This window comes from Pleurotus ostreatus (genome assembly GCF_014466165.1).
Source record: "Pleurotus ostreatus strain PC9 chromosome Unknown scaffold_4, whole genome shotgun sequence".
Classification (NCBI taxonomy): Eukaryota; Fungi; Basidiomycota; class Agaricomycetes; order Agaricales; family Pleurotaceae; genus Pleurotus; species Pleurotus ostreatus.
In genome coordinates this window covers 511,026-528,526 of record NW_023503159.1, presented here as the reverse complement: position 1 = coordinate 528,526, position 17,501 = coordinate 511,026, and the positions used below count along the sequence as shown (strand labels likewise).

General features: G+C 50.3%; 6 protein-coding genes across 6 annotated transcripts; 5 read left to right on the top strand and 1 right to left on the bottom strand.

Moving 5' to 3' along the window:
- Positions 1-817: 817 nt before the first annotated feature.
- PC9H_006001 (uncharacterized protein) lies at positions 818-2,516 on the top strand (the record flags this gene model as incomplete). The annotated part of the gene is made up of 8 exons (XM_036775556.1): positions 818-989; positions 1,039-1,072; positions 1,134-1,173; positions 1,369-1,531; positions 1,589-1,795; positions 1,857-1,942; positions 2,000-2,062; positions 2,118-2,516. 8 exons carry the CDS (start codon positions 818-820, stop codon positions 2,514-2,516), a joined length of 1,164 nt encoding a protein of 387 aa, XP_036631575.1.
- Positions 2,517-6,434: 3,918 nt separating this feature from the next.
- PC9H_006000 (uncharacterized protein) lies at positions 6,435-8,017 on the top strand (the record flags this gene model as incomplete). The annotated part of the gene is made up of 4 exons (XM_036775555.1): positions 6,435-6,694; positions 6,751-6,930; positions 7,000-7,364; positions 7,431-8,017. The coding sequence occupies 4 exons, from the start codon at positions 6,435-6,437 to the stop codon at positions 8,015-8,017; spliced, it is 1,392 nt and encodes a 463-aa protein (XP_036631574.1).
- Positions 8,018-8,420: 403 nt separating this feature from the next.
- On the bottom strand, positions 8,421-10,298 carry ACE2 (Metallothionein expression activator; the record flags this gene model as incomplete). Its single annotated transcript, XM_036775554.1, has 1 exon — positions 8,421-10,298. One exon carries the CDS (start codon positions 10,296-10,298, stop codon positions 8,421-8,423), a length of 1,878 nt encoding a protein of 625 aa, XP_036631573.1.
- Positions 10,299-10,471: 173 nt separating this feature from the next.
- PC9H_005998 (uncharacterized protein) lies at positions 10,472-12,276 on the top strand (the record flags this gene model as incomplete). The annotated part of the gene is made up of 9 exons (XM_036775553.1): positions 10,472-10,680; positions 10,743-10,849; positions 10,910-10,959; positions 11,014-11,106; positions 11,155-11,427; positions 11,485-11,628; positions 11,706-11,864; positions 11,921-12,109; positions 12,160-12,276. 9 exons carry the CDS (start codon positions 10,472-10,474, stop codon positions 12,274-12,276), a joined length of 1,341 nt encoding a protein of 446 aa, XP_036631572.1.
- Positions 12,277-13,517: 1,241 nt separating this feature from the next.
- PC9H_005997 (uncharacterized protein) lies at positions 13,518-14,325 on the top strand (the record flags this gene model as incomplete). The annotated part of the gene is made up of 3 exons (XM_036775552.1): positions 13,518-13,785; positions 13,845-13,931; positions 13,991-14,325. The coding sequence occupies 3 exons, from the start codon at positions 13,518-13,520 to the stop codon at positions 14,323-14,325; spliced, it is 690 nt and encodes a 229-aa protein (XP_036631571.1).
- A 1,042-nt stretch (positions 14,326-15,367) lies between these two features.
- Positions 15,368-17,429, top strand: PC9H_005996 (uncharacterized protein; the record flags this gene model as incomplete). Its single annotated transcript, XM_036775551.1, has 12 exons — positions 15,368-15,414; positions 15,472-15,548; positions 15,600-15,817; positions 15,895-15,960; positions 16,015-16,065; positions 16,153-16,313; positions 16,373-16,476; positions 16,539-16,664; positions 16,857-17,018; positions 17,077-17,100; positions 17,155-17,222; positions 17,280-17,429. 12 exons carry the CDS (start codon positions 15,368-15,370, stop codon positions 17,427-17,429), a joined length of 1,254 nt encoding a protein of 417 aa, XP_036631570.1.
- Positions 17,430-17,501: the final 72 nt, after the last annotated feature.

Below are 17,501 nucleotides of genomic sequence, written 5' to 3'. Positions count from 1 at the left end.
TAGATCAACTGGTGAGCAAATGCTATTTATTGAACTTCAACTGGCATCCATCTGAATCCATTGATTGCGATAAAGCCACCTCCTTCCCCTGACGACGACAATATCCTCCAAGGGCTTCGGAAACGCCTGCAGATGCTTCTGTCTGACCTAAGAGCCGGAGCTGAAGGTGTCTTGCCATCCGATAGATCATGATGCATCATCTTTGGGACCGGCTTGCAACATATAGAAGTGTATTAACATGTTTTGTCAGCGCAAGGCGGCGAGTCTTTCGAAGATGGTAACAGCGGCTTTACTCCCTTGCATCCTGACACAGACGAAGAGTCGAAGATGAACGCAACAGATGCTTCGGTGATATCCTGGTTCCTAACTGATCAATAACTGATCAACAACAGTTATTTGCAATTCTTTTACGCGACTCTCATAGTCCAAGAAGGCTACATCCAGCGCTCGTCCGACCTTACTTGTTAGCAGTTGCTTGCGCCTCAGCGCCAGCGTTTGTCTTCCACTAGTATGCTGAGTATTGTCTGCTTACAGGATGAATGATGTTCGATGCATGATGCATGATGCATGCTAGCTGACTTGCTTCATGTATAATTAGAAATGCAACCCCGTTGCAACCTTGACTGACCTAAGATTATGACAAAATTGAGAAGTCACCCCAATTTACATACGCAACATGTAACTGCCGAGACTCCAAACTTCACACATTTCGCTTCTCCCTCTCCTTCTCTCTCCCCCCACCACTAGCCATTTCCCGCTGTTGCGGACGACTCCCATTATTCTATTCGCCTAATCACTCAAAGTGGTCTTCGTTACGATGTACCGCCCCGTCACTCTTTTGTCAATTTCTTTCTGCGCGTTGAGTACCCTCACAAGTCACTTTGTGCGGGCAAGGCCGTGTGTGGCCTTTGATATCCAATGGAATCTCCTGGCGTTCGGTTTCGACGGGAAGGATTTCAGTGCCGGTACACAGGACACCTGGGCCAGCGGTGAGTACGCCAACCCGCTTTCTCGCTCACAGTGACTGATGGCGAGCAGGAAGCACCACGGACATCACAACCTCTGGTCGCCCGTGAGTACTCGTTGTCGTCCGCAGCAACTACTTGTATCTGACCCACTGTCGAAACGCCTAGGCCATTTGACGGCGCGAATACTACATGCTACCTTTCTCAGGTGAGTTGCGTGGCCGTCATTTGCATCATTCTCCGCGTAGTGCTGCCCCGCCTGCGACAAAGCCCTCGTCGCTTCCTTTGTGTGAATGCAGCGTGTGCATGCGTGGAGCCCGGTATTTCGGGCACGGGAATATGTTTTGAGCATCAATGATGAGAAGCGCCGAATACTGACATGTCCATATGCTTGCCTTTTTAGTTCGCAAATGCCATCTACGTCATGAACGGGGACGCCTCGAACCCTGCATCGGTCCATATATATGATGCCACAGCGAAGTCGTGGTCGACGCAGGCGACCAATACGGCCGGGTTCGATCCCACAGACGCCACCGCTATTCTGGACCATGATACGAATGTTTTCTGTATGGCTTTCACTCTCATCATGGATTATTTCAACGTTCTAACCATAAGATCTGTAGATGCTATCTCAAAGGGAGAAATGTGGTCGCTTAACATGGATCTCCTCAAACAAGCGAATTCGACTGCTATAGATTGGCTGGATAACAAAGCCGTTGAATTTCCAACGGATGGATACCAGCCGGTTATGGCTTTGGCACAGAATCACATACACTTCCTGAACGTACCCGGAAGCCCACCCGGCAGCGCGAATATCTTCGTAATTCACTGTAGGTTCGGGTTCTCTTCATCTCAAGGCTGGAGTCTGACGCACATTCCCCTTCAACGTAGTTTCGTTCTTCCAACCAGAACCTCAATCGTATGGCAACTTCCCTGCGACCCACGGACGAGCGTTCGATATCTTCAAGAACGAAGGGGTGAGTGACATTATGATTCATATGAACGACACTAAAATAACCACATAAACTGCACAGGTCCAAACGGAATTCGCATTCATCCCTGACGATGGCTCCGCCACCTACATCATCAACGTTGAGGTATGTGCTACGCCACTCTTCCTCCGAACGTTGTACTAATGCACCAATCGTTTAGCGCAATGACACTCAGACGCTCCCTGGTCCCTCTACGAAGGACCCCTTGGCGACGTACTTCGCCTCCCCAAGCGCTCTCGTCCAACTATCTCCGTCCACAAACAGCGTTACGTTCTTCCCGTACGATCCATCTAACCAGGGAGCCAACAGCAACGCAGCGTGGAGCCCCATTCCGGCGCTAGCACAAAGGGCTGTTGCCGCTACTGGCGGTGGGCCTGGTGGGACCGCTGCTGCTGCGTCGAGTTCGTCGACGGCGACATCGGCGAAAGGGAGCTCGGCGACGGGTGGTGCGACGAAAGCGAACCAGGGCGGCGAAGCTAATGGCTCACGGCATTTGTTTGAGATGGCTGGGTTGTATGCAGTGGTTGGTCTCATTGGGATGATGGTGGTGCTCCTCTGAGCTATACTGCGGCGCTAGAGAGTTGGAAGCTGGTCGCTTTGGCTGACGCTTCTCTATCTTCGTTTCGTTTCGTGACTTCTACTCACAGTACTCTTGTGGTCTCTCACCTTTACTACGTACGGACTATCGGATGTTTGGACATTCCGTTTTGGACAATTTATAATTAGCATCGATCCCTATTTTTGGCTTTCGACGCTACACAACCTATTCACGTTTTCATAGACGATTTCTTGGATCTCAATATGTATTTATACACATTTCACTTAGACGTATTGGCTTGTCTTCTGTCCCATTTCCCCAGGGGGAGTGCTTGCGTAGACGCGTTACGCTGTGCAGCAAGCCACCAAGCCCCTGTTCACTCCTGACCGATGGTCAGAAACGCGATCATGTGATAGTGTGCTAGCAGGGTCCTACCCGCGCACGATCGTACTAGTGCTCTAACTCTAATGCTCTTCCGCATCTTCCGCACGAAGTTTTGTAGAAATCTGGGGGAAATTCGCGTTGGCGTTGCGTTGGCGACGCTGAGCCCCCTGAGCCCCTATTGCACGGCGTTGGGTATATAGTCTCTGCGTTTCCAGTCTGAGGACCTCCAGCAGCCCCTGGTCTTTCTTCCTTTCCTCGATTATCCCCCGCTCACCTTCCTCCCTTCTGTAGATCTACTCGTCGTTGTCGTCATCCCCAGGGATGGGACGAGGATGATCCCCAGTCGCTGTAATGGTAATGTACCTCGGTTATCTCCACTAACCATGTCACTGATCATATATCTTATCTTATCTAGGCGGTTATCGAACCAATATGGCCGACTCGTCTGTATCCGCCGCTGGAAGGAAGCTACCAGTCCCCCGTTTCCCTCGAAGACATTATCGTCGTTTGCCAGAGCGTTTGCTAACTTCGGTGTCATAATTAGGACTTCAAACCCCTCAACAGGTCCCGACAGCAAAAGCTACCAGTCCCTTTTTATTTTTCTTTCTTCATCTACCGTTCCGTTGAATTGTCCCTAATTCCGACTTCGCCTTTGTAGGCAGGCCGACCCTTCTGCATCCTCCTCGGGACGAGCTACCAGTCCCCTTTCCTTCTGAAGAAATTATTGTCATTTGTTAGGCCTTTTGCTAATTTCGTTGTCGTTCCACAGGCCGGCCAACCCTTCGCAAGACAAGCTACCAGTTCCCGTTCATCTTGAAGACCCCTTCATTGTTTATTGAACTGTTGTTGACTTCGTTCTCATTTATTAGGCCGGCCAATTCCCCGACATCCCCAAGGACGAGCTGCCAGTCCCCTTTACTTTGACGATGTTCTTGTCATTTGCTACAACTTTTGCTGATTTCGTTGTCGTTCCACAGGCCGGCCAACCCTTCGATATTATCAGCAAGACAAGCTACCAGTCCCCGTTATCTTGAAGACCCCTCCATTGCTTGATAAACTATTGTTGACTTCATTTTTCATTTATTAGGCCGGCCAACCCTCCGACATTCTAAGGACGAGTTGCCAGTCCCCTTTTCTTTGAAGATGTCCTTGTTTTGAACCTTTGCTAATTTATGTCGCTTCTATAGGCTGGTCGACCCTCCGATATCATCAATAAGACGAGCTACCAGTTCCCGTTTCTCTTGAAGACCCCCTCATCGTTAGTTACCGTTTGCTAACTATAATGCCCTCTGTTAGGCTGGCCGATTCTCAGAATGAAAGCTACCAGCCCCCTGCCACGAAGACTGCCTCTTCCTTTTGAATCGTCGCTGACTTCACATTCGTTTTTTTAGGTTGGACGATCACAACTCCCCACTTCAAGCAAGCTACCAGTGCCCTAAATACGTCTATTATCAATTATATGATTGTTTGCTAACTTGCGATTTTTTTCGACAGGCCGGCCAATCCGATCGTCCCCGCCGCCAGAAGGAAGCTACCAGTTCCCTGTTTCTTTCTTTCTTTCTTATATATGGTTATCATCTTTTGGCTTTCTGCTAACTTTTCATGCATTTTCAGGCCGGCCGACCCAGACCCCGTTCGTCAAGACCAGCTACCAGTCTCCTGTTTCTTTTGAAGATATAGTCATCATCCATTAGACATTTGCTAACTTTCTATCCATTTACAGGCTGGCCGATTCATTGTTTCGCCCATCAAGAAAAGCTACCAGTCTCCATTTCTCTCGAAGCCTGTATCATCATGCATCAAACACCCACTGACTTTTGAACTCCTCCACAGACTGGCCGACTCGCCTCCATTTCGTATTCGCCATTAGAAGGAAGCTACCAGTCCCCTATTTCTGCTGAAGACTCGTCACCATCTGTCAGACGTTAGCTAACTTTCTTCAATTTATTTCTTTAGGCAGATACATTGCTCGACGTCTTTGCAGATCAGCCAATACGACCATGACCCAGGTCCGACTCGCTTCGGTTTTTTCTAACCTCGTTGAACCCCCGCTGACTTTGGGCCTTCTCCCTCAGACCGGCGCAGTCTTTGAAGAGTCCTGTTTCCACCAAGATCGTTTCATCGTCAAAATAACTTTCCATCCAGAAGACAGGTCTACCAGCCCGCACCCACGCCTGATATCGCCACCAGTCGACGGTTTCCCGCTCCTTCTGAAGATAACGTCACTACCCCACGCTTCAAACCTTGAAGACCGACGTCAACGTGTCAAGCAACTCCGAGAAAGTACAATCGGATCCTTTTCACCATGGTGCCGTAAGCGCTTGCGGTATCATGTTGAAAAGGATTTGGTTAGGTAGCCGGCCTCGCCCATACACCACTAGCATGCTGTAAGCGCTTGCAATATGCTGGTGGTGTAAGGGCTGGGCTGGCCACCTGGGAGTTACACGCATTGGGAACACGCCTTTCCTTAGCACCACGTCGACAGTCTCTTCGTTCGAGCACAACTTCAACACGACAGGGAGCAATCCAGGGAAGGCCACGAGATCAACTCCGTCTATTGACTTCGCCCGGAGAGGCAATCCAGATGCATCAATGTACATCGATCCCCCCAGCACTGTTAAGAGGCAACGCGGCACTATGCCGGTGTCACTCATCCATCAAGCCGGCTCCTCTCCTCTAATCGCGCTCATCCGTTTCTGGGCCGGGCTGGTCGGATTCGAACGGGCCGTTGGGGTCCCCCTGCTCCGGCTCTACACCCTGTTCTGGCTGTAGCTCGCAAACGCCACCTGTGATTGCAGACCTTAAAGCTTCAAGCTCCACGCCCAAGCTCTTGACGATTGTCCTAACCTCCGACGAGCCGAACCTAAATGCACATTTCGCCTCTTTCTGGAGAAAGGCGGATCGGCTGCCCCCCTTACATTGGCTATGGCACTACGGGCTGATCAGCACAAGCTTCGAGCGTCAGTACCATTTCCAGATGGATCAATCAACGCACACTTCGTGCGCTCGAAACCGGAGTCCAACAAACGGCAGTTTTTGTTGCCGGGCGGCAGGGGGATGAAGTCCAGGACTTTCCGTCTGCCGTGCATGAGGATCCATAGTGTAAGTGGGCACTGGGGCCCCTTTCCCCTTGTTTATTATTCCACCATCCATCATGTACAAATACATTGCGTGTAACTTATGGATATAACTGCCCCCAAGGGTGCAAAGAAGTTTCCATCATCAGAGCCCAGGATTTAGGACGATTCATACACCATCCCATCTATGTACGTTTAAATCGACTAAGTAGAAAGTTGGCATGATTCTGAGACCTAAGTACTGAGGGTGAATTGAGTCATCACAGCGATCGAATGCATTTTCAACAGACTCCGCGCTTGGCGACGATTATGCGCTTTACAGATCATATTGGATAACGCCTCCTGCACGAGGTCGAGCTTGCTACCTCCGGACGCCTCCACAAGACCTGGCACGCTTATCGTGCGCCAGCTTCCTTCTCATTACTACCTGCAACTTTCTGCCAGCACTCTCCTTAGCTGAGAGGACAACGAGCCCATCATGATCAATGAACGAAAACCGGTCATAGGGGTGAAATATACGCCTTCGTCCATGGACGTCGATCGCCAAGAGCTCGACATCCACAATTTGCCAGGCATTAAATACATTCGAATTCAATGGGTGGACCTAACGAATGCCATTTGCTATCGTGTCATCCCAATTTCTTACTTCATCAAGATTCTTCAATCGCCTCGCCCAAGCATCAGCATAACGAAATCGATCCTGGGACTCGTCCATCTAACGCTTGCAGAGGGCTTTAGGTGAGCCGAGCGGAATGTTATCCAAATAGGCGGTGGTACTAATTTAAGTGACGAAGCCCGATAGGAGAGTACCTTTACGTTCCAGATATCACTACATTGAAGTTGTGTGGTTATGCGCCTGGATACGCGACCTTAATGGGCTACTTTGAAGAAAAAAGCCCGAAGCAAAACGTACCCAGATCCCTTGAGTACAAGGTCGACCTTTGCCCTCGTACCATCTTGAACCGCATCGTGGAGTAGGCGTCTCGATTTGGAGGAAAGCCCCGCGTTCAATTATGATTGATGCTCATAGAAATTCTGTCCAGGGATGCTAGGGTGTCGCTCGGCCTTGACTTCCTGGTCGGCTTTGAAACGGAATTTATACTACTGAGCTCCGTGTCTCCCGTTAAAGCAGTAAACGAAGCATCCTATGGTCGAGCGTCAGGGCTGAGAACTGGCAGCCCTGAGTACCTTGCTCTGGAAGAGATGCTGGACGCCCTTCATCTCTCCGGTATCGAAGTCCAGGCGCTTCACAAGGAAGGGGCCCCAGGTCAATACGAAATCGTCACAGCTCCCCTTCGACCCCTTCAAGCGGTCGACGCTCTCATCCATACTCGGGAAACTATCTACAACATCGCCAACAAGCACGGCCTGTACGCAACATTGGCCCCACGAGTATACGGTAATAGCTGTTAGTCCCTTCTTCACACCGCCAAGTCTGCAACCTGATACTAAGTCGGATACCGCTGTATGATAGGTGGAAGCTCGTCCCACGCTCACATCTCGGTCCATGCACAAGGAGAGTCGCCAGTGTCATCGGTTTCTCCAAATCTCACCGACGTCGAAGCTTCATTCCTGGCATCTGTGCTCGACCACTTGCCAGCCTTGATAGCCCTGACGCTCCCGATCCCAGAGTCGTTCAAACGCATGGCCGATGGCGTCTGGTCCGGCGGTACATACGTGTGCTGGGGGACAGACAACCGCGAGGCACCTTTGCGTCTGTCAAACGCAACATCGCCATCGACGCGGAACTTCGAATACAGAGCACTAGATGGAACAGCGAATCCTTACATCGCTATAGCAGGAATAATTGGAGCAGGAGTAGAAGGTGTACGCGATCAAGTTGAACTGAAGATACAGGACAATTCTGGTGATATTCCAGCGGCCAATATGGATGACCGAGAGAGAGGGGCGCTGGGGATCACGAAGCGGTTGCCTTTGTCCTGGGATGAGGCAAGAGAAAATTTAGAGCAAGATGAGTTAATGGGAGAGCTTTTAGGGGGGAACTTCGTGGCCAAGTACCTCAATGTAAACAAGGAAAGTCTTTTTCGGACGTCTTTATGATGGCGGACCTGATTCCGGGCGCAGACCTTAGCCGAGAGTTTCGATGTTCCCTCCGAAACAGAACGTTCAGCCCGCTTGCTAGCCTATTACTAGTTCTACATTGTTTCTTGTGTCAATGGTTGGGGTTTGGACGGGCAAAATTTATCAATAAGTTGGCTTTGGTAGAGTTATACTAGAGTATAGAGCCTAGTGATTACCGCGTTGCACGGCGTTGGAATATAGCTGGGTAATGCTCTAATGCGCAACAACCGACATGTTTCGGGGTGCGCGTGAGGCTTGAGTCGTGGGCCCTAATCGCCATTGTCATTGGTGTTTGTTACGCATCTCGCGGAAGCGACATGGCAGCGTGTTCTGATGGTGTCGAGCATTATTTCGACGCGTAAGTATTGCATTTTCCCAAAATTCATGTCCCTTGAGGAGAAGTTTCATGTTCCATATCGTCGTAATCGCCTTCTTGTTCATCGTAATCGTCTTCTTCCTCCTCAAGCGCTGCTTCTGCCTCTGCTTGCGCCTGAGCTGCCAACGCTGCGTTGGCAATGGCTTGCTCCAGCATTTGGGCCTGTTCCGCAGATAAACCGATCATAGACAACGAAGGAGGGGCATCGTCGGCCTGAGGCGATATCTCGATGGCATCAGAGGCATCAGGTGTTGGATCCGTGGATGATGGCAAGCCACTCGGGTCGCTGGTACTGGCACCTGAAGGCAAATTTGACTGCGCCCTTGCGATAACGGAGGCCAGGGTGGCTTGCCCAGTGGGATCTGACACTGATACGGTGGGTGTCGTTCCAGGCTGGTTACCCAGAGCGTGAGCGACATGCGCTTGCAACAAACCATGCATCTCCATCATCACAGATTGAACATGTGCAATGACACCGTATGGTATCTCCCCTTCTTCCAGCGATCCGTCGCTCGGCTGGACGGGGTAACCCACCGATGCCCTAACATTAGCATTGACCTGCTCAGCAATCCCGTTCCACATCTTCGCTCGCCGCTCCTCTCTCGCCGATTCATCCCCTTCATGGCCATCAACTTCAACTTCTTCCACTTCGGCATCCACACAGATACTCCCGCTACCGTCCTTACTTCTCGTATTATTTTTGTGCCGTTTGATCGCGTCTCTTCGAGAAAAGAGCTTCCCGCACCCAGTGCATTTCCAGCCTTTCCTGTCATGAAGCTTTGTATGCCGTTTGAGGTCGTGATTGCGCACAAACGAAGCGGGGCAATGACTACACCGGAAAGGTCTATGGGTGGCATGAATCCGTTGGTGGGCTCTCAAGCTGAAGAGACGAGCAAAAGTCTTCTGACAACCTGGCACAATGCAAGGATATACCGCAGTGAGAATATCTGCAGGAGTTGTTGTCGTGGCCGAATGAAGCCAAGACGCGTTGTTCGACCCAGCAGTAGGACCAATCTGGATGCCACTCAGAACACCCAGGACTTGAATCAGACCTGCGATTTCCTGGAGAGCGTGCGTGTAGGGACCTCCAAGTGCCGAGGATGTGACTGCAAACAAGAACATTTGGTGAAGCTGTAGCTGAATAGATATCACAAATGTCGGATCTATCAACTCGTTCGGAGGACGAGAATTCAACGCTTGTGAGACAAAGCGTATTGCCTCAAGTATCTGAGCTTGCATGTCGGATCCTGATGTCGGTGGGGGATAGAAAGGACGCTTGACTACGCGAAATCCTCCGTCGTCCATTTCTCCCTCCCGTTTGCGCTTATTCGAGTCGGTTTGATCTACCTGCGCAGCGCCCGAGACGTGCCGGACTCCGAACAGCGAATCCGAGGCCGCGAGCGTCATGACTACCTGGCTCAGAACCCCAGCAAGCTCTTTGGCAACTACACCTGCGCCTGAGATCTGTCTGAGTACATCGAAGACGTTCGCACCGCTGGCGTCGGGTAGTAAAGTCGCTTCAAAAGTGCTCTTTGCTAGCGGGTCGGTTTCGAGGATATTCAGAATGTTCCGAATCGTCGAGATTGCTGCCTCAACCTTGGCTGAGAGGGGAGCCTCATTCGCAGCGGGACCAGCGTTCACCTCTGGAAGCGAGCTTTGCGCTGACAAGAGGGATTGGGCTAAGGCAAATCTGCTTGCCTGGTCCGCTTGTACTTTGGCAATTCCGGCAAGAAGTTCTTCTCCGAGTTTGCGGGCAATGGCTTCTGCTTCTGCCTCAGCGTCGGCGTCGTCTTCCTCGTCCTCGTACCCGTCTTCATCCCATTCCTCTTCCTCCTCTTCCTCTCGTTGTTGAATTACGTCCATCGTTGAGTCTGATTGGTCCATATGCATAGAAGTCCATGCAAGATGATATACGATTGGAAGAAATGTATACTTTAATTCAGGCGCCCAGACTCCGTATGGGGCGCTTGTCGATATAGCAGTGACTCCTAAGTCCTAACCGCCTCTTTCCTACGTGCTTGCACAACTCTGTGGAACACCACTACGAAGCCGCAAACATGGCCCCTACGGACCCGTCTGGTTCTTTGGACTCTATAATACAGCAAATTACAACCAGCAACAATATCAGGGCCTTAGATCAAACGCTGCGTAACAGTCTACCCAAGGAGGCCAGGGAGACTATTCTTGCTAGTATGCTACCAGGAGGGCAGGATCCATTAGCAATACTAGACCCAAGGGCGAACACACTGGGCGTTCTATATATTCTGTGCGCAATCCAATACTGCTTCATTGATTGTGCTTGTCTGAATTGACTACTCTCTCAATCAGATCAGCGCGACTCAACGTGTCTGCGGCACAATCGCCTGCACCGCATTTGATTCATGCGTTTTGTCGCACATTCGACCGCGATCAAGCCTATATAGCTCCCAACCGAGGTACGGATCCCTGGAATATGCATTCATGTGACTAGGACTGAGGCATCGTATACATTCCAGTTACTCTTCTTGCCAAAGGGATTGTGCACCTCGCTGAGGAGAGCCGTAACGTGCGTTAATCGTATCGCCCGTGGCTTCAACAAGTCTGACAGGATCGCACGCAGCCTCGATGGGCTATTGAGCCACTCTATGACCTGTTAACGCGATACGCGCCGAACCCAAGTTATCTCACTCCAATACACCCTCTCTTCCTTCTCGTAAGTTGCACCTTTCGTGTTAGTAACGTTAATTGAAACTACTTGGAGGCATGCGCACAAACACAATCATACACAGCCGCTCTCCCACTTCTCGCAACACCAATCACATCAATAGACACAACACTCAGTCCTGATCTGTCATACATCGATAACCTAGTATACCATCATATTGGGGGTATGATATTTGCTGCGCTGAAGCAATGGGAACAAGCAGAGGAGTACTTTGAGATCTGTGTTACGAGCCCTGGCCATGTCCCAGCGGCACTACAACTAGAGGCTCTCAAGAAACTCGTCTTGGTACAACTAATTTCCAAAGGAAAGGTAGGCGCGTTTTTACTCCGGTGCGGGTTCCTTCTACTAATACTCGTTCATGATTAGATATCTGCCCTTCCGAAATATGCCAACCCTCAACTATCGCGCTTACTCAAGAGCACCCCATACAATGGGTTTATCAGCGCCTATCCTCGAAATCCCCAGCAACTTCGATCGATCCTCGACAAAGAACAAGCCTATTTCTCCAATGTAAGGATAAGTATTTGCACGATATACCCTGAAACCGTTACCATTCGGAATGTAATCTCACGGCTCGATCTTCACAGGAGAAGAACATTGGTCTGATGCTACAAGCCATAGCCCGCGCACCGCGGTGGTCAATAAAAAAGTTGACCGAGACCTATGTTACGCTCAGCATTTCCGAAATCGCGAAGTCAGTCAAAATAGAAAAACACGATGAAGTTCGTGCCTTGATTTTGGACATGGTGCGTTGCCCCTCCTTCGACCTATCATACCGTTCACCTTGGCAATACGATTTCAGGTGGAGGCTTCCGACATAAACGCGAAAATTTCAAGCGACGGGACGGTCACATTCTCCGACACTCCCCCAGCTTCCGCAGAACTGAGCAAATCCGACGTCGATAGGCTAGTCAAAGAGGCACAAGAACAAGTAGCGCTACTCGCGAAATTGGATCTTGAATTAGGGAAGAATCGGGACTACTTGACCAAGGTGACTACTCACTCGCTACCGCCCTATCTATTAACTAACGCGCTCCCCAGGCGTTGAAGGCCAAGGACGATCCTTGGGCTGCTCCTGGTGCTGAGGAAGACTTGTTCGGGATGGGCATGCCAACTTTGGGCGGAGGGTCATGGACGGAAGAAGCGGGGTATGCATAAAGTTCCTCTCAGTCCGACTACCGACATTCGGTGCGTACGTAAGTCATGGTACAGAGCATGGGCTAGCATATAACCATCACCAATGAAACCACCTCAAGTTTCAACGGATACAAGCGAAGGTAGTCAAAAGGTTAGACCTTTGGGCCTGGTGTTTAAATTTCATGATGTCTACTTCTATAAGACAAGGTTGTGAAACTACTCCTGCAGCGAGTACTTGCGAACAAGATTCAATCTCAACTTGTTGCGGAACAGTGGAATCGGACAATGATGACTCGAAACGTCTTTTACCCATATCCACTTCACCCTGGGTATGTGGTACCGGGTTGTAGGGCTGTGGGATACTTACGGTAGTGGCCCCAGAAGGTGGGGCGCTCGGGTAGAAGTCAAACTCTTGAGACGGGTACATGTGAGATGGAGGCAATGTACAACGCGCGTTTGAATCGCTCAATATGTCGACGAATGGTACTCCAGGTCCTGAAGCTAGCTTGAAGCCGGGGATGACTGTCGGTTGGTTTTACGAATCACAATCGTCGATGCATGGTGGTTAGTACATGTACATAGGGCGCAACTCTGCACATTTCCGTGACCTTCAGCTTTCTGGATCCTGAACTGACTCACCAATGAGTCGATGAGTCAGCACAATTGCGCAGTGATTCGTACAGAATCTGTTCAGTTCTACCGTCATGTTCTAGCAGTACCAGAAGGGTATGCAGTACATCGCGGCCTCGAAATTATGCGAACCCGCGTTCGCCAGAAGCTGACGAATGATCTCAGCGACGCATGGCGATGATACAGTGGCGAAGGCAACGAGTTGGGCGTCAGTCAGCTAATTGATTTGCTGAGCCTTCTTCTCTTCTTTGCGTTCTTCACCTTCGATTTTCAAGCCTCTGAGCCCCGAAGGAGTTCAAGGAATCCGTCAAAGATTGGCAGGCGACTAGAAGAGACAGTTCTTACCGGCTATCGTGGGAGCTCTTGGACAGCAAATTCCGGTACCCCTTACCATTATCTACAGCAGCGCTGGGCGCCCTCAACTCGGTTGAACTGTAACCCTCTCCTTGGTCGTATACTCGACATCGCCAGTGACAGAGGCCAGCAGCGTCGTTGTCCAATTGGCCAGGTGGACCATCGAGACCTTGTCGAGAATCCAGGAGAACCCCGCAAAGCGTCTATATATAGGCACCACTGTGAGTCGGGGACTCTGTCGTCTCCACCACCTTCCTTCCTTCCTCTCTGCTGCCGTGATGGCTTCAGTGCCAACCCCGTCGCAAGGCGATTCTGCATCACAATCTGCATCACACGAGCCAAAGCTTAATGCTGAGCAAGAGCAGCAGACTCCGTCGGACCATGCTCCAGCCAATCATGACCAGCCAATTGCCGCACCTGTGCCCCAGACACCACAGACGTACTTGACTTTTCTTCTGGTGTCGGGGAGGAGGAGGACGATGTCGTTCGACCCGGAGACTACCATTGGGAGGGTGAAGGAACTTGTGTGGAATGCGTGGCCCAGTGGTGAGCACAAGGCGCTTGCTTCGATTTCCATCAGGCAATCATGACCTGGCTGCGTGTAGAATGGCAAGACGAACGACCACCAGCGCCGTCTTACTTCCGGATTCTTCATCTGGGAAAGATACTGCTTGATGACGATACCCTAACGAGTACGTGGATGCCTTTTTTGTCGAGGTTTCACGCAATTTCTAACACAATATACACCTAGAACTATCATTACCAACTTCATTACCGCCGCAATCACCACAGCCTACCGATCCCGCTGCTTCATCCCAAAAGCCTCCACCTGAAGCAGTGTCGTCCCCTGATCCCGTCCCACACGCCCCCCCTCCCCATGCAACTATCGTCCATTTATCCATCCGCGCTTACGCACCGCCCGCGGATGATGACTTGAAGAAGGACAAAGGCCGGAAACCCAAGTGGGGCCGGACTCCTACTGCTGCAAGCAATGCCGTTGAGCGAGGAAGCGGCGAAAGTGCAGTAGCCGTAGTAGATCCAGATAGCACTACTCCTCGTGGGTGTTGCGGATGCATAATATGTTAGGCGACTGGGAATGGTACAGGATAGCTTCTTTTATTCTCATCCTAATTTTCCCTGCCATTCACCGGCTCCCCATTCTCCAGTTGGAGTTGTCACTCTCGCCTTTGCCTGATTCACGTACTGCCATGGTTTGACGGATTTTCTTTGCTATTTGCTGCATCATTTCCTCGCATTATATTTCTTGACGTCTTCAGTAGTGTAGACCTTCATATAGCTTGCCACTTTGCACGGATCGCGACCTATCCCGTGTGATGCCGGCATATCTGTTTCATAAATTTTCTCCGTGGTTTCTGGATGAAGAAGAAGATATGATAATTGAGTCCGTTCGCCGAGTGTACCGAACGAACCGCGCCATACATCAGTCTGTCCTTGGCCGCCTATGCGTCACGTGCACAACACTGCTTCATTCTGACTTCGATCTCAATTCTGGCGACGCGGATCCGCCTTATTACGGCCTGAAATCAGAATCGATCGATACCAGCAGCTCATCCAGCCAACAAGGTTAGGGCTCCTCATCGAACCGGTTAGATCGTCGTGCGCCACAATTATTGGAGCTATCCCGAATATCGCATCTCATTCACAGAACGTGGCAAGTACCAACTCAGCCCGTCCTTTCGGCCCTACACTGACACACCCAACAGATCGCGTTCGACGGAATAAATGCGATCTTATCGCAAAAATATACCGCAAATGACAATCTTCTCTCGGTCATAACATTTGACTATGTGATTAATAAGTGAACCGTGCTCCAGGGAAAGATATGGACACGCCCACTGCTTTCCCCTTCCTGCACATCTGGTGATGATGATTAGCTGGAAGGTGGGTGATGGCACGGCGTCTCTCCGGGAACGGACAGTTGTCACGGCGCACGCCTATCTCCGTCGAGACCATACGAGTATTTAAATACTTTGGAAGGATGTTGCGATGCAAATCATCTACATCGCATCCCCTTACCCGCCAACCTCTCTCTTCGCTTCCCGTCCAGAAGATTCATAGGGCTCTACCGGCGGCGTAATCGCACTACAGAAACCAGCTGGATCGTACAATGGGTATTGGACTAGGCAATCTCAATGGTCCTGAATACGAAGCAAGGTAGGTTGTGGTTCATAGCGCAACCGTATCATGGCTCGTTAACAGGGCATCTACTAGACTACGAAAGCCGTTCGTGCCACCATCAGTGACTTTGAAGGATATACACGCCGCCGTGCCTAAGCATCTCCTGCGCAGTGAGTCTCCAGCGCCGAATTCTTGACCGCTCGAACTCACGCCACCGCCAGAGGACCCCCTTAAAGCCACCTCGTATGTCTTGCGTGACATTGCCCTCACCGCTCTCCTCTTCAAATTCGGATCATGTATCAACCCTTGGGCTGCATCGGCGTTTGGCGGCAGTCTCAGCCCGGGGTGGCAAGTGTCGATAGCAAAAGCTGGCTTGTGGGCGATGTACTGGTGGACACAAGGCTTGGTATGGGCAGGGATCTTCTGCTTGGGACATGATGTGAGCACCACCATCATTCTACGAAGGAGTCATGATCGCTGATATCATTATTGTTGATCCTGAAACTCGACTATTAGGCAGGCCATGGGACTCTATTCAACTCGTCGATTCTAAATAATGTAGTTGGATTCATTCTGCATACGGTGAGTGTTAGTGGATCAGGGATGTGGTTGCCGATTGTTTACCCTCCCCTCCAGGCACTGTTGATTCCATATTTCGCCTGGCGATCGACACACCATGCCCACCACGTATGTCTTTTCCCATCTCATCACGCATCAAAAGTTTTTTCCCCTCCTTCTGAATTCTGATCCCTACACGTTTTCCACGTCGTATAGAAAGCCACATCGTCCATTGAACGGGATGAAAACTACGTGCCTTACACGCGAAGCGATTACAAGCTCCCACCGAAGGAGCAAGCTCACAAGTTCGACTATGCGGAAGTATTTGAAGAGACGCCGATTTTTACCCTAGGAAGAATGTTGATCATGCAAGGCTTGTGAGTAGCATTTTGATCCTTGATCTTCAAGAACCCGTTCATATATCATGCAATCGAAGCGGGTGGTGGGTCTACCTTGCAAAGAACACCATGGGATCAAAGATGTATCCTCCTGGCACAAATCACTTTGACCCGAACTCCCCGCTATTCAAGCCCGCGCAACGTATGTACCCGTTCGTCTGGTACTGTTCTTTATTTATCAGTCGACGGGTTTTGATTATGCAGGGAACTCAATTATTATATCTAACATTGGATTGACGTGTATGGTGTCATTCCTGTTTTGGTTGGGACCGGGCCTGGTAGCCAAATACTACTTTATTCCATACATGGTGCGCCTTCCTTTTCCCATGGGTGCTTAGACCATTTCGAGCTAATGAAGTGTTGGTCCATGTCGATCCTTCAACACACAGCTAACGAATCATTGGTAAGTATCATGAACGCCTGCTGAACGAAGCTTATTACTGACCCGTACAACTCGTAGGATCGGTACGCCAACGTCATTGGCCATCCAGTGGGTTTAAGACAACTGATCATATTCTCCAGTGATGTTTACGTACCTCCACCACTCTGACCCCACCATCCCACATTACCGCAAGGACGAATGGACCTTCCTACGCGGGGCTGCAGCTACGGTCGACAGGCCCTTACTAGGGTGGATGGGCCGATTCTTTTTCCATAATATCAGCCACGACCATGTCGCTCATCGTACGTCGACCTCATGTGATTGTCCCCCACGAAGGCTCTAACACATCCCGGAATCTAGACTTCTTCATAAGCGCTCCTTTCTGTACGCTCACGCTCTTTGTTGTCTCGTGGTGATTCCTTACATTTGCGGAACCAGATAATGGGCCACAAATCACCGATGCCATCAAAACTGTCTTGAAGGATGATTATAATTATGATTCGACTGTGAGATCCCTTTCCTTCGCTCCTATTTATAGGTTGTTCATGGTCTGTAACCAACAGCCCTCTTTCTATGCTCTTTGGAGATCCTTCACTCAGTGTCTATTCATCGAGGAAGACGAAGATATAGCGTTCTACAAGAACAAACATGGCGAAGCGCTTCGGGTGGTAGATCAAGAATACGAACGGAAGAATGTGTCGAAATCAGGTTAGATCAGCTAGTCTACAAACCCTGGTAACTCGAGCAAAGTCTGATGTGGTTCCCTTCTCAATGATGTCACAATT